The 14,206-nt window shown below is 44.8% G+C and overlaps 2 protein-coding genes across 2 annotated transcripts; both read right to left on the bottom strand.

Annotated features, from left to right (window-relative positions):
- Positions 1-2,897: 2,897 nt before the first annotated feature.
- MGYG_04630 (hypothetical protein) lies at positions 2,898-12,448 on the bottom strand (the record flags this gene model as incomplete). Its single annotated transcript, XM_003174409.1, has 6 exons — positions 2,898-4,174; positions 4,235-7,217; positions 7,394-8,767; positions 8,848-8,922; positions 8,995-12,095; positions 12,145-12,448. 6 exons carry the CDS (start codon positions 12,446-12,448, stop codon positions 2,898-2,900), a joined length of 9,114 nt encoding a protein of 3,037 aa, XP_003174457.1.
- A 266-nt stretch (positions 12,449-12,714) lies between these two features.
- Positions 12,715-13,442, bottom strand: MGYG_04629 (hypothetical protein; the record flags this gene model as incomplete). The annotated part of the gene is made up of 2 exons (XM_003174408.1): positions 12,715-13,004; positions 13,394-13,442. The coding sequence occupies 2 exons, from the start codon at positions 13,440-13,442 to the stop codon at positions 12,715-12,717; spliced, it is 339 nt and encodes a 112-aa protein (XP_003174456.1).
- Positions 13,443-14,206: the final 764 nt, after the last annotated feature.

The raw sequence follows: 14,206 nt of genomic DNA, 5'->3' as shown, positions 1-14,206 counted from the left end.
TTATACTTACGAACCTATATCTCTAATGCCTTATAAGCTTCGGGATTATTAGAGCTAGTTAGCCCATTATATAGACTAGAATCTAGGGGAGAACTAATAATAATAGAACTAGTAGTCCGTATCCCTAATAGGGATACGAAGCGATAACAAATAGAAATAATAACCTCTACTAACTTCTAGAAATAGTCTAAAGACTAGCGATAATAATATCTATAGGGAGAATTAGGCCCTATAGTAGCTCCTCTACTATTTAGCTTTATATATTTCTTTACTACCTTATACGCGTCCCGAATAGCACGAGCTACTAATAATATAGATTCCCCTAGATAAGACTTCGCGGTAGCCTTAATATAGATAAATAGTAGATAGTAAATAGGGTAAGAGGGGGTAAGCTTCCTAAATATTAGTAATATTATCCCTAAAGCTTCGCGTAGGAATCGGGAATAACTTACTAGGATATACTCCTTATATATAGTAGTATAATAGATATAGGAATAATATCTAGAGGGCATGTAGTAGTATTTATAATCCCTATAATAGGGGAGGTAGTAAGCGTACGAAATATAACTTTTACTATATTAAAATCCGCGACTGTTAGAAATAGGGGAAGGAAAGGAATACTTATAGTATAGAGGTAGGGATCTCTATATTATTAATAGAAATTAACTCCGCTATCTTAAAAAAGAAAAAATTAGATGCGTGGGTATAGTAGCTAAGAAAACTAAAAAAACTAGGGGGGGGATAGGGGCACGACGACGTAGCTAGTAAGAAGAAAAAGAAGAAGATAGGAATATAGCAAGTATACGCGGGAGCTAGTAAGAGAAGAGAAGAAGAAGAAGATTAGTAGTAGTAGTAGATAGTAAAAAAATCGTAATAGTATAGAAGTAGAGATAAAAAAGTTATTTTAGCTAAGGAAGAAAAGAAGAAGAAGAAGAAGTTTAAAAAGAAAAAAGTTAAAGCCTTTATATCTAGCGCAGACTAGTAATTTACTATAAGAAAGGAAGGTCCTAACTATAACTTACTATAGAAGTGAAGTTCCGCTAGTTACTTACTTCTATTCTTTACTACCGCGCTTTACTTTTAATATTTATTTCTAATACTTTACCCTACTAACTTACTTCCTTTACTTACTACTACTATCCTTACTTACTTCCTACGTAACTATACTTTACTATAACCTTACCTTAATTATATAGGGACTCTCTAATAGATCGCTTAAGTAGGCAAGAAATACGTGGGTAAGACGAAACCTTAATAAAAGTATTAGAAAAGACAGAAATTATTACTAGGGATAGCAATATAAAAGAGGGGGGTAATTATTATACTATAACTCGATAACCGCGATAAACGCCTATAGGGAATTATATAACCCTTGGAGAAGATATTATATAACTTACCTAAGCTCTAGTACTTATATAAGCACATATATATATATAAGTATACCTTACTATATCCCTAAAAGAAGGTAGCGATTAGTTCCTTAGATATTAAGATTCTTATAGTAACTTCCTATATAACGCGTACTCTAGCTATTAAGCACTACTGTAGCGTCTATAAGCCTCACCGCCTCACACTCTAACTACTAGAAAAGAGATAGAGACTATCTAGATCTATTTTTAGAGGACTCTACCTTAGGAATATATTTAAAGCTAGATTAAGAGGATTCTATACTATATTAAGAAGATTATTAAACTAGATAGTGGAAATAAATATCGCGAAGGTATTATAGACTATCTGCGGCGTAGCCTAGATAAATACATTTATTAAATAACAAGGTTCCGGCACGGAAGAACCCTATGGATCACGTAATAATAGAACGGTCTAAAATACTAAGATTAGGATAGTCTAATATAGACTATAACTAAATAGTCTAAAATAGACTATAGGAGAATAGTCTATTATAGACTATAACTAAATAGGAGGAAATAGACCTTTAGGATATATATATAAAGATATTTATTTTATACCTTAATTAAGAGCTATCCCTAATACTTAAGATTAAAGCTAACTTTATAGTAAGCTATAGCTTTATAGTACTAGTTAATACACATACACTTCCCTTTATCTATCTAATATCCTAAGCTACTTCTTATACTAGACTTAACTAGTATACTAGCTTTATTACTTATAAGAACCTTAGAGAGTATATATACGCTAAGCTAGACTTAGAGCTATTACCTTAAAGTTAGATATTAGAGTATTCTTTCTATAGTAAATAAGCACTATTTATACTCCAATCTATCTACAGAGTACTTTAAGTTACACCTTTCCTCGAGACGCCTCCCTTATCCCTATAAGAGAAGCCCACCTTTGTAGCATTGATCTTACTTCAGTGTCTACAAATCCGAGCCGCTTTGTAGCAGAAGGCTATCCTAAAGAAGAAAGATATAAGAGAGAGAAATAGAGAAAAGGAGAGCTTTTAGAGCTTACCTATCTAGATAAAGAGGATAATAAAGATAGTAAGTATAAGGATAAATTAGAGCCTATTAATATTCAAATTCTAGCTTTAAATTTATAAGCTTTAGATAGTATAGATAAGGTAGATAAGGTAGATTTAGATAAGGTAGATAAGCTAAGTGAGGATAAGAGCGATAATAATAGTAATTAAGCTTAAGCTTTGTTAGTAAATTAATTTCTATAAATATCTACTTTTAGTATACTTTGAATATTATTCTATATATAAATTTATATAGTGAGCTATATTATTATTATAGCTTAGTATTCTTGGTATATTTTGTGGTTTTTATTAATACAGTGCCAAGCCTAGAGGACCACTTAAAGACTTTTGGGCGCGACCTCCGTATGCTATCCGAAATTGAAAGCGACGAGGTTCATATGTGGGTTTTGCCCATATCTTACAGTCTGTTGCATAATTGCTACGAAACCTAAAGCCAGGCTCAGAATTCTCCCTTATGTATCGGTTCCCCATTTAGAATTGATCCAAGGTGACACCTCCTAAGACTCTGTCCTTTTCTTCGTAGATTTAGCAGAGTTTTCAGAAATGCTATCGGACTTTTCAAAAATCGGCACTGTTTTGCCATGATTTCATCAAAGATCACTCGGCTGGCTGGATCGATGAACCCGTCGCCGTATATCTTGACCCATTTACTATTCGGCGCGCAGGAAGCCAGTCCTAAAAATTGACAAAGGAGGACGTACTCTTCGTGACATCTGAGATACAATTGGCCAGCGAACAGATTTAGCTGCATGGTGACGGCTGGTTTCATTCGCGGTGTCAAAACAGCCGGAATGGCGAATGCAGTGAGGTCCTCCATTGACCGCATAGAGGCACTTGTGCGTGGTGAATAGACATGTAGCGAGACTGCCTTGAATTTTCTGATATCTGGCAGTAGCTCGTTCGCTTCGAAAGGGCTTAGAATCACACATTCTCTGGTAACAGAGTCCCGACTACATGCAATCCATTGCACGGGCCTTAGAAACATCCCAAGGTTCATGCCCACGGGACCTCGGACGGTGCGGGCAAAATCTTTGGTTGCAAGTAGATAGTCCGGCCACGCGGCTAGTTCCAAAGATTCACCGGCGGTGGTCCCGCCCAGTGTCTGAAAGATAGGTTGTAAATACTGTGAGGAGCGGTCGAGGATTCCCACTTTTATAAAGCGCCTAATTTCCTTGCTGATGGTGTGTCTGAGGGGTTCTGACGTTGGTGGGTGTTCAACCTGCTGTTCTCGCTCATTCTCTGGCGACAATTCGCGTTCCTGCTCTTCTTGCAGAGCTGTACTATCAAACGAGAGAATTCCGAACCGTCGACATCTTTCTCGAATAGCTTCCAGTTGACTCTGCTCTTTAGAAAGGCTTAAAAGGACTTCTTCCCCTGTGGACTGGCGATCCAACCCATAACGTTTCTCCAGGCTCTGTGCCTCTGGCTCGAGTAGCGACTCCACGGTTTCTAACGAAGGTGTTCCCATTGGATCATTTAACAAACCAGACCACATTGTATGACGGCGTTGATATCGTATCCCTTGTGTTGCCCATAGCGGAATACTCCTTTTTGTGTGGACGCTGGTCTCTTGAATACTCCATCTCAGCACGTCAGCTACCTCGACGCGATCGCTGACAGCTTTGCCACTGCAATCAAGTATTTTCCTTTCTACTTCCATCGGGGCACAAAACATTACAGACTGGCCTTCCCCAAGCTTCCGCATACGTTTGCACGCTGTACTTTGTTAGCCTGAAGGGCACCAAGAGACGGAAAGAAGGGGGATGGCTGCAATACCTTGTACGAGCCGGTCTTTTGTTAGTCCAGGCCCTAACGTTACAGCTGCCCGATAATCTGCCGGCAGCCTCAAATCTGTGCCCCGTGTGTGAGCTTCATCCAAGTACACTAGGCACTTGTCCATCTGCTTGGCATATGGGGATACCATGAAACTTTCTGTGGTGTGATATCGGGTTAGGACTGTGAGTTCGTTATCATCATTAAAGAAGACCGCCGCCATTGCCTTGCTAGATGGGACACGCTGAAGCCACGAGGCTGCTACTTGTTCATTCTTTAGTTCCAACACCTGCGCCCCAACGTCAAGAAGAACTCTCACAGGGGGGTCTGATTTGGCTATTTCATTCAAGAGCGTCTCGGCATCGAGGCCATCGTTTGATGTACCCCGTGGTATATGATAATAGGTATTTTCTGGGAGAAGCAGGCAGACGAGCTGGGTTGCATTTGTATGTCTTTGTTCCTCAAGGTCACTCTGGTGGATAGACGTTGGCAGCACATATCTGCTGTCATTAGTTCCACTAAAGCCTGTGGTCGGAAAAGCCTTCTTTCGCGCAATGTCCCACCCCGAAGATGAGAGTTTGTATGGAAATTGTTTCATATCCTTGGGGAAAACGATATTGGACATATAGAAATCGATGACGCCTTTAGCAAACCGAAGTGAGGGAAATACATGCAGAGAGCATTGATCGCCGTCGCTTAGGTTTATGCCTCTCAGTTGTCGGTAAGATAAGGGTAGTGTAGGGGCATCTTGGACCCAAGCATCATATTCCTCCTGTGCGTGGTCTGATAGAAGAAGCTTCTCGAAGCTGAGGCGGAGCTGCTCGTCGTTAAGCCCACCGTAGTAGTACGACAAGCAGGTTAAAACGATAGCAACATCTGGATGACTGAATTCAGCTCGGGTTGCTGGACTGTCTTTCGCGCGGTAGGGTACAGCAAGCATTGTCCGCGTGAGGTCAAGCCCGTAGTCGACGCGCCATCTTTTGTGCATTAATGCAAAGTTCAGGACTCCCCCAGAAATGAGGCCTCTGAGAAGAAGTACACCTGTTTTGACTGATTCTGCAGTAAACACGGTAGCCTGCAATATTTCTGCTTCGGCTTCCGCTAGTGAAAGATCAGTAAGATACTTGAATAGTACCTCTCGTACATCACAAGGGAGTGTCCACACGGGTATACCGCGAAGTCCATTATCGCATATCTTACGGGCTACTATTTCCAGCAGCTTTTCACCTGCACCGGCCTGTAGGATTCGAATGCGAGGAAAGCCCCCTTGACGCGCAAGTTTCACCTCCAATCCTCCTGGGAGCAATTTGTTGACCACATCTATGCAATCAGAAACTATTCTCAATACAGCCTCAATGATTGCCCAGCGATCCGGGCTAAACTCGACTGCGTGTTGAGCCCCGATGGTGTAGATCAGTTCAAACCGGACGCTTAGGATTTCATCGCTTTCGTCCAGCACGTCGCGCGAATATTCGTTAAGCCATCGTTGTGTTCTGATGATAGAGTTACCAACCTCCTCATCTCCTGACAGAAGACGCTCAAACCCCATCAGCTCAAATGAGAGGATATGCTCTGGCTGTACGAGTAACACTCCGCCGGAGCGCTTGCAACTCTCAAATAGCTTTCTGATCTTAGCTACACTCTCCGTAGTCAACTTTAGTGATCGCGAGATTGGAATATAATAGATACGTCGGTTGAGTAGGCCACCCAGCTTCTGAACCAGTAGGTGGAACATTTGGTTCGCCAGAGGCTTAAGGACAACAACCCGGACCATCTTTTTCGTGTCTGCCAATGTGGCGGCAGCAATTGGGACGATAACAGACGATTTACCCTCGCCCATGTTCAATTGCAGAACTGAGTTTTTGCTGGATAAGGGGGATATCATCTCACGCGCAACCTGGGCCTGTACTGGGCGAATAAGCATGTCATTTTCTATCTCTAGAAGAAGCCAATCCGGATATTGCATGGGTTCCCAGCCTATGTGACCCGAGTTTTGGAGCTCACTGAGTAAATTTGAAACGTTATTACTACACTTGACGAGCCGGTGCGCACGCTGTAGCGCTGATATCGCCGTTCCATAGCTGACAAGAAACCGTCTCCAGCTCTCACTTAAAGCGGGCAATTTATCTCTGGCCAGGTGACAGAGTAGTGACGTAGGAGACAATCTCGGCCACATTCTTGCATCGCAGGCAAGTTGCTCTCCGGCAGACGATTGGGATTGGATGCAGCTGTGGAAAATTCGGTAATTATCGTCGACATTCTGCTTGCACCTCTCTAAAAAGCCCTTCAATTCCGGTACAAGTTCCGCCAGGGGTTTGGTAAGCCTGTAAATCTCGTCTTCGCGGAGTGATTCAAGGCTTTTGAGCAAGTCATCTGCATACTGCTTCTCATACTCACCCTTTGGGTGCGATGTTCGACAGGTTAGTAGAGCTTTTACAGCGCTCTTGTCTATTTCCTTCCCACATCGTCGCCGAATCCATAATTGATGACTATCAGAGCAAACAGGAAGAATGGCTGGCCCTTCACTCTGCATGAAGCGATCGAGTCTAATATGTCCGAGTTTTGGCTTATAGCCTTCAGGGGGCTGGGAAAAGGAGTAGAAACTTGGGTTCTCAATCCTAGTAACCAACCTGTTCAGGATATCTTGCGCTTCAGCTATGTAATTCTTGAACTCGAGATTTGTGTACCAAGTGGAGAATAATGCTTGCGCACCCAATAGCGCTTGGTCTAAGTTGATATAGGTGCTGCAACCTGTGTCATCTTGCTCAGAAGGATTGGGTGTCGGCCATTGCTGAATAAGCCTATCAGTAAGCGCTTCAACTTGTATTTCCCTCGCGGATAAATGTTCCCTCCTGCGACGATCTTCGGCCTCGTTAAAGGTCTCGTCATGCCACTTTGGAAGGCTGCTCTCTGGGCATTTGTAGAACGGCCAACATTGGCCCTCGATCGCAGCCTTCAGCCTGTGCCTAACAGGAGAGTATCCGTCCTGGAGCACAAAGCGCGGATGACTGGTGGTCGCAAAACACAGAGCTCAGGACAGGTCGCAAATGCTAGCAGAGTTTGCAAAAGACTCTTTCCCCATTGCTGCGAATATGCCAGAGTCGATAGTAGAAACATGACCTGGTACTTGTCGCTCTCCCGTCTACTCTGCGATAGACTGACCTGTAGTGCAGACCACCGACCAGGGAGAAGGTTGGAAGGTGTGTCAAGCCACGATACATCATAGCCCAGGGGCAGCAGAGATTCTTCGCTAACACCTGCGACAGGTCGTGACCAATATTCGATCTCAGAAAGTAAATGTGAATGATTTTGCAGGCCTGCAGACCAATCATCTACTTGCTTTGCGATGGCACAGACATCAAGTTCGCGTGTGTTTTCAGAAATCCGATCTCGAGGTACATAAACACTATCATAGCCAGGCTTGTGGTCCTCGGCCCCGAAGCCATGTACGCGATATACAGCTTCTCGAGCGGCGGCCCTCTCAAGGAGGTGCTCATCTGTTGGTATGTTCTCTGGTGGGAGTGAACCAGGTATATCTTGAGCACTGGCTATGTTGAAGATCAAATTAACAAATCTACTGAACGAGGGATGCTGCGCGAGTGGAGGGATATCTTCGTTCCACTTAATCTGTTGCATCACACGTAAATGTTTGGGATAGTATTCTCTCCGCGGTGTCAGCTTCGCAATAAGCTTCAGCAGGTCAATTTCATCACAATCGAGTTTGAGGAATGACTGTGTGGACGCTAAGCTTAGTCCGCTGAGGGCCTCCTCAGTCCCTGTTCTTCCAGTAAGTCCATCTACTAGGAAATGGCTCGTTATCGCATGAAGATAGAATTTATATAGCCTGCTTTTCAAGCTGCCATTATCAACTAACCGGCCTAGCGTCAAATCCACCTGGTAGAAGTGGTAGGAGACATTCTGCTCAGAGGGATCAGGTTTAATTCTCACGGAGACATGCTGATCCGTCCTTTCAGATGTCACATCGCCATGTGGAATAATCACACTTCGTGACGAGTCGCGAGAGCCTCGAAGCATAAGCTTATTCGTCAACCCAGTTAAGGCCCTTAGTGATTGGTTCTCATCAACGACCATTTCCCTGAACTGCTTCGATTCAAGTTGCAAGGAGTTTGGTGTCAAGAAAAAGTCAAGTTTCAGGCGTGGCAGGTGAATATCCAGGCATCTCGTCATGTGGTTGAAGAATATATGTATATGGTTCGTGCTCTCTAGGGGACCCAGGGCCAATGATACTGCCTTCGCCGTTGGACTTCGAACATCGATCAATCTTAAGTCGCCTTTGACTAATGTGTAGTGGATTTCCTCTCGTTTCATCCACCAGTTATTCGAAGTAGTTTCCCAAACATGTTCCAGCGGCCTCCACTCAACCCGGCCAGTGGATACTTCCAGCCAGTGTGCATATTGTTGAACAAAAGCATCGGGAAAATCCCGAGTTAACGCAGTGTCAGGAATAAGCTCGTAAATATGCCCATAGACTTTAGTTCGAATGACCAGCTCTGAGTCGTGCATCCTAAAACTGACCTACCATAGTTACCCATTAGCATTCAACCTACAAAGCAAAGAAGCAATTCGAGCCTCGATAGAAAATATAGGGAGAATACCTGATGGCCACATATTTTAGCCCGCGTTTCAAAGATCATATCAGCCATTGTCGAAGGGACAACTTCAAGTACTTTCTGTGTAATCCGATCAGCATCCTTTCATTATAACATTTGTATTTAACTGAAAGTGGTGTTATAGCTAGTTACCTCACCAAATATCCGCTGGTAAGTTCTGTGTAATGTATATGAAGGAGGAAGCCGCGTTAGTGGCAATCCATTGACGAGCAAGCTGCCGTTAAGGATATTGTAGTTGACAACCATCGTGGGAGCTCCAGGCCCACCAGATGTCTTCGTCTCGACCCAGCGATTATTAGGGGCATCTAGAGCGGACCAAGCTCCAGCGGGCTTATACCCAGCCCATAGAAGTTCAACCGTTATGTTAAGGCCACTACTTAGCGCGCTGTGGCGCCGGACAAACGGCTCAAGAAAGTGACACAACCTTGAGTACCTCCGTAACAGAGACTTGGTGCTCTGGGGTAGGCAATCGGTTGTAGGAGGGCAGAGGTCATGCACAGCAATTGCACATTCTGTTAATATTGCAATATCGTCGCTAGATCCTAGTATATGGTGGATATGCTGCGATTCGACATCGAACGTTCCATGACAGCTTAGGGCCATTTCAAGTGCACGCCTGTACAGAATTGACCTATATCCCTCTGTTAGTTGGGCCTGTACTTTCTTGATAATATCGCGGGTCCACTCTAGCGTGATTTCCCGGGCTCGTCGTAGAGTGCGATAGCAACCCTGACGCACTGAATCATGACATGAAAGAGAAAGCAGCCGGGTTGCTATGGCTGTAAAGGTACGGACTGCTGGTGCACTTTGCCAATTTCCTTCAATGCGGTTGAGTGAATCTTCTAGGGTAGAGAGGAGTGATATCCCAAAATCCTCTTCTTCAAGGTCAACGTGGGATTCTCGACACACCATTCCATCACTCGCCGGGCCCGCTTGCCATATACTCTGAACAATCAAGACGTGGGTCTCTTCGTCATTGAAGTTGATCGAGTGAGTAACGAGCTGAACCGCAATGTTTCTCCACTGTAGCCGATGACCTGCGCGCAGTATCCAAAAATCATAGAATTCATGAAGCGTTAAGCCCCGGGGGCATTCATGTTGTTTTGCAAGGACCTCATTGGAGGTGTGATCTGTGCTACTCACAGCATTCTGCATCCCGCAGTACCTGGAAGATTGAAGCTCGTGCGTACATTTTTCCTGAATGTTGCACTTGTCGATAAGGTCTGTCGCCCAATTTTTTGTCTTTGAGTCATATAGCGAGTAACTCATTCCGTTATTAACACATATATTGTCCCTACTAGCCATAGAGATCTTCATTGACTTGTAATGTGAGACAACGAATGGTTTTGGGATTGATGCTATCTGAAGTCGACCGGGAACTGATATAGAGAATTTACTTAGGTTATCGTAGCCGTAGAGGGTGTATACTTTTCCTGTAGCTCTAGACCTGGCGGGTATAAATCCAGGGTCGCCAGAGAGCAGGTCTACAAGGATGCTGTATGTCGTGTCTCGCCATGCAGATACCACTGACGGCACATTGAGCTCAAACACCGCTGCCTTAGCCTCTAGATTTTTTGCAGGAAGAGACCATTCGTGAATGTTTATCATTAGGCTCTCCGCCCTTGACTCGAGCCTACACTTCTCACAGCTACTACTGTGAGAAGTGACTTCACGACGCTTCCTTCGCCGGGTTACGTACTCACAACTTCGTGTTTTTGAGTCCTGTATCAACCGTTGGTATTCTCGTTTCAAGCTCTCAAGCTGTGATATCCTCTCGTCTCGTTCAGCCTGTGCCTGCTTTTCAATCCGACGCCGTAGCAACTGGTGGTCTCGAGATTGATCAAAATACCTAACGGCAAAGCTTCCAGTTGATTTGATGGACCCGAAGACAGACGGAAGGCTTGGGTTCGAACTACTCTTCCTCTTAGAAAGATATTTCTCAATACGGTGTAAGCGTTCCAAATGGCATTTTTTCGGAGCTAGTAGTGGCTCGAATAGGCCTGGCGGAAATCCGGGATCATAGTCTTTCAGCAGCGGGCAGTGAAGAATGGCACATTTGTCAAGTGCTACCCATAGACCCATCACCGTAAGTAGCATCAAGGAGACATCCACTGGGTTGCCCGTATAGATGGGGATGGCAAGGCCTGTGTATGTATCTATCACAGATTTTAAAGCAACGCAGGACCCTTCTGCAGAACGGTTTAAGGTCAACCAATCATCAAGGCACTCTTGAACCCAGAATTCCAGGTCCGCAACAAAGATGAGTAAATTATCTACTGCGGTGCATTGCGTGTGCGTGAGATCTGGTAGTTCTGAGCTGCACTGTAAGGTGCGAGGAGGACAAAGAGGAATGAGACCAGTGCGACTAGAGGACAGTCTTTTCCGGGACTCTACCGCTGCAATATATGGGCGTATATTGCTCAAAGACAGCCGCACATCATTGACAAAGCAAAGCTGCCGTGGATTCCATCCGGACTGCGCCCCACTAGGATCCGGACTGACCTGAAGCCTGTTCCATCGGCCTGTTAAATCCTCCTGAACTTTGCGTACGATACGCCTTGTATACTGGAGCCAAGCACATTCCTTGGTGACTTCGACTTTCAGCACACGTCGACTGATTTTCGCAGTCATGACGAACAACAAATCACCCGGAAAATCAAGTGCATGAGCACACTCTAACAGGTAGGTCATGAAGAAAATCATGAACGACTTATACCTGTGATGAGAGGCTTGACCGCCATGATCTTGTACAAGGCTAGTCTGCAGCGCAACACGAAGGAGGAGCCATAGCGGCGACCTCCGCCAAGGATGAAGCGTATCATTCCATAATACATCGTCTCTGGTGCGTTTATGGACTCGAGGAACATCAAGCGGTTGCCCAACCGCACGGAGGATACCAGTAAGCAGCTCCGTGATGAATCGAGGGTTAGCTGTGTCTCGGGTTTCTGTAACCGTGGAATTCGCCTTCACTACTATCGGCATTACCGTCTCATGTGTCTCGGTATCCAGCTGCGAGAGAAATTGGGCCAGATTCTCTCGGAAACCTATGTCGGCCATCCGGTCGTGAGCGATTGATATTGCTGGGCCTGGGAAACATCGTCGAAGTCGCCCTTTAGTCTCTATCACGTCCTTTGTAGTTGGCGAGAGCTCCATTGACTCGAACATATACTGAGAGTGAGACCTTCGCACGATAAGCCCTGCGTTCTGGCCACGGATGTGCAGTGCGAGAAGCCCTATTGACAATTAACTGAGGCATCTACCGTCTCACTGGCCTGCGTTTACCTTTGTCTCTCATTTTAATCAACGTTTCCCCCAAGTTGTCTGCCAACAACCCTCCGGTATCACTGCGTAGGCTGGACATGTCGCCAACCATCTCGGCACATGCTCTCCATGTTGGATGCTCCTGCACCGGGCTGAAATCACGAAACTTCTCCAAAGCTCGAAGTAACATTTCTAGAAACATGTCACTATGCTCGATACTATCGTCGTTCGACTGGGGAAGTTTAGGCGGGAAAAAGACATGGTTGACAATGTACTCCAGATTCCACATGTTTGCATGTCGGTGTATTTGATTAGGGCCTTCCATCTTGGAGCAAAACTATACCGTGCCTGATATACCTCTAGACTTTAATGAAGAAAGTAAGGTATAAATAAGGTGTATACTGAGAAACTTTGATATCAAGGTATATTTGTGAAAATCAACCCAAGTTGGTCTCTTTTCGGAATAGCAGTGTGAACTGCGGGGTAGTATTATCTTGCAGGTAAATCCTAACCATTAAACAGCTGATAAAAGTTGGATGAAGTTCAGCAAGCCGGAAGTCAACGTAGTCAACACAGCTTGGCATACATACGTTACCCCTCAGACTGCAGGATGCTTTTCTTATCGACCTCAAATATAGTATAGTCCTGCGGTAAGTCCTCGGCGGTGCTTCCGTTCACAGCTATATTGCACAGAAAGTTGATCATGTCGTTGTCCATGTTGTTTAGAGCGTACTTGTAGCCGCCCTTCAGGACAACGGAGTGAAGAGTAACTTGACTGGTGCGGGTTATCGTCTCTTGTCCAGATTTCTCATTGAATCGTCCCAGCTTATTCCAGCTGCTACCAGCGTATTCAAGACCCCACGTCGAATTTACCAAGACATCTGTGGTTGGTATACCGACACTGCTGCGTTTCTGGAGGGCGTACGATCAACAGAAGGAATCTTCGACATTGAGACAAAAACGTCAGGTCATCATCAAGGCTTATTGCCTCACCGATTAGCTGGATCAGTCGTTGGCATAGTGTCGCATCAAGTCTGTAAGAAGCGAAAGGGCATAGAGCATGGCCAAGAATGTATTGTAAGTGTACATCGCTATATTTCAGCCATAAGTTCCACCAGGCCTTATCTATGGCTGTACCACGTAACCCCAATGCTTCTAGGCGAAAGCCCGGCGAAATTTGACAAGAAGCATTGGTGGAGGATGGGGAGCAGGAGGGTTGATAGAGGCGACACGTGTATATCAAAAGAGAAGCTTGTTAACATATTCGCACCCGGATGATTGATACTCTGGTACTGCCGTACGCTTCCCAAGAGGGTCATGTTGGATGTCGACCAGTTAGCGGACCGCCGCATCATAAAGTATGGTTGGAGGAAAAATGTAATGCGTCCTGGTGTGCCGTCATCAATATGGCACCCGACGGTTATCCATGTAGGCTGGTGAAGAATTTAGGGAAAGCCACGGTCTACATGGCAATCACCGCTATTTTTGGTAGCATAGCCTTCAAGTGAGTGAGTGAGGTACGCAGCAGACATCATGATGGTATCAACACTGTTAATTTGTAATGACAAATTTCAGCCGATGCTCCTGGCTATAGCTGACAGAAGACACGGGACCAACTCATGGGAGAATGCTCGGCTTCGAGTTGAATGGCCTGTGGCTCCCTTTAGAATTGAATGAAGATCGGTGACTGCTAAGGTTTGAAGGGCCAAGGACGGGGGGCAGCATAAAATAGCACAAAATATGAGTAGGCATGGCCTTGCTAAGCAAAGCCTGGTTCCATATTAAGGACTAGCGCTGCATATGTCTTAAAGATGTCTCCACGCTGCTGATGAAACTCCATGTGCTAGGGCCGACTGTTTGGTAGCATTTGTCATTGCTATATGGGAACAAAATCTGGGTAAATGCAGAAGTTTGGGGTCGGGGCTTTTATACCCCATTGCATTGAAGGTTTTTCAGTTTGTTAAGCCGCACAGCCAAGCAAATGCCACAAGAACCATGATATATCCACTAAATTATGCAAGCGAAGGAAATACACTCGCTATAGCTATGGAGGTCGTCCGTATCCAAAAGCAGCAATGATATT

Source organism: Nannizzia gypsea, genomic scaffold (assembly GCF_000150975.2).
Source record: "Nannizzia gypsea CBS 118893 supercont1.3 genomic scaffold, whole genome shotgun sequence".
NCBI lineage: Eukaryota > Fungi > Ascomycota > Eurotiomycetes > Onygenales > Arthrodermataceae > Nannizzia > Nannizzia gypsea.
Note: the sequence above shows the minus strand (reverse complement) of the source record. Positions and strands in the feature narration are given on the sequence as shown.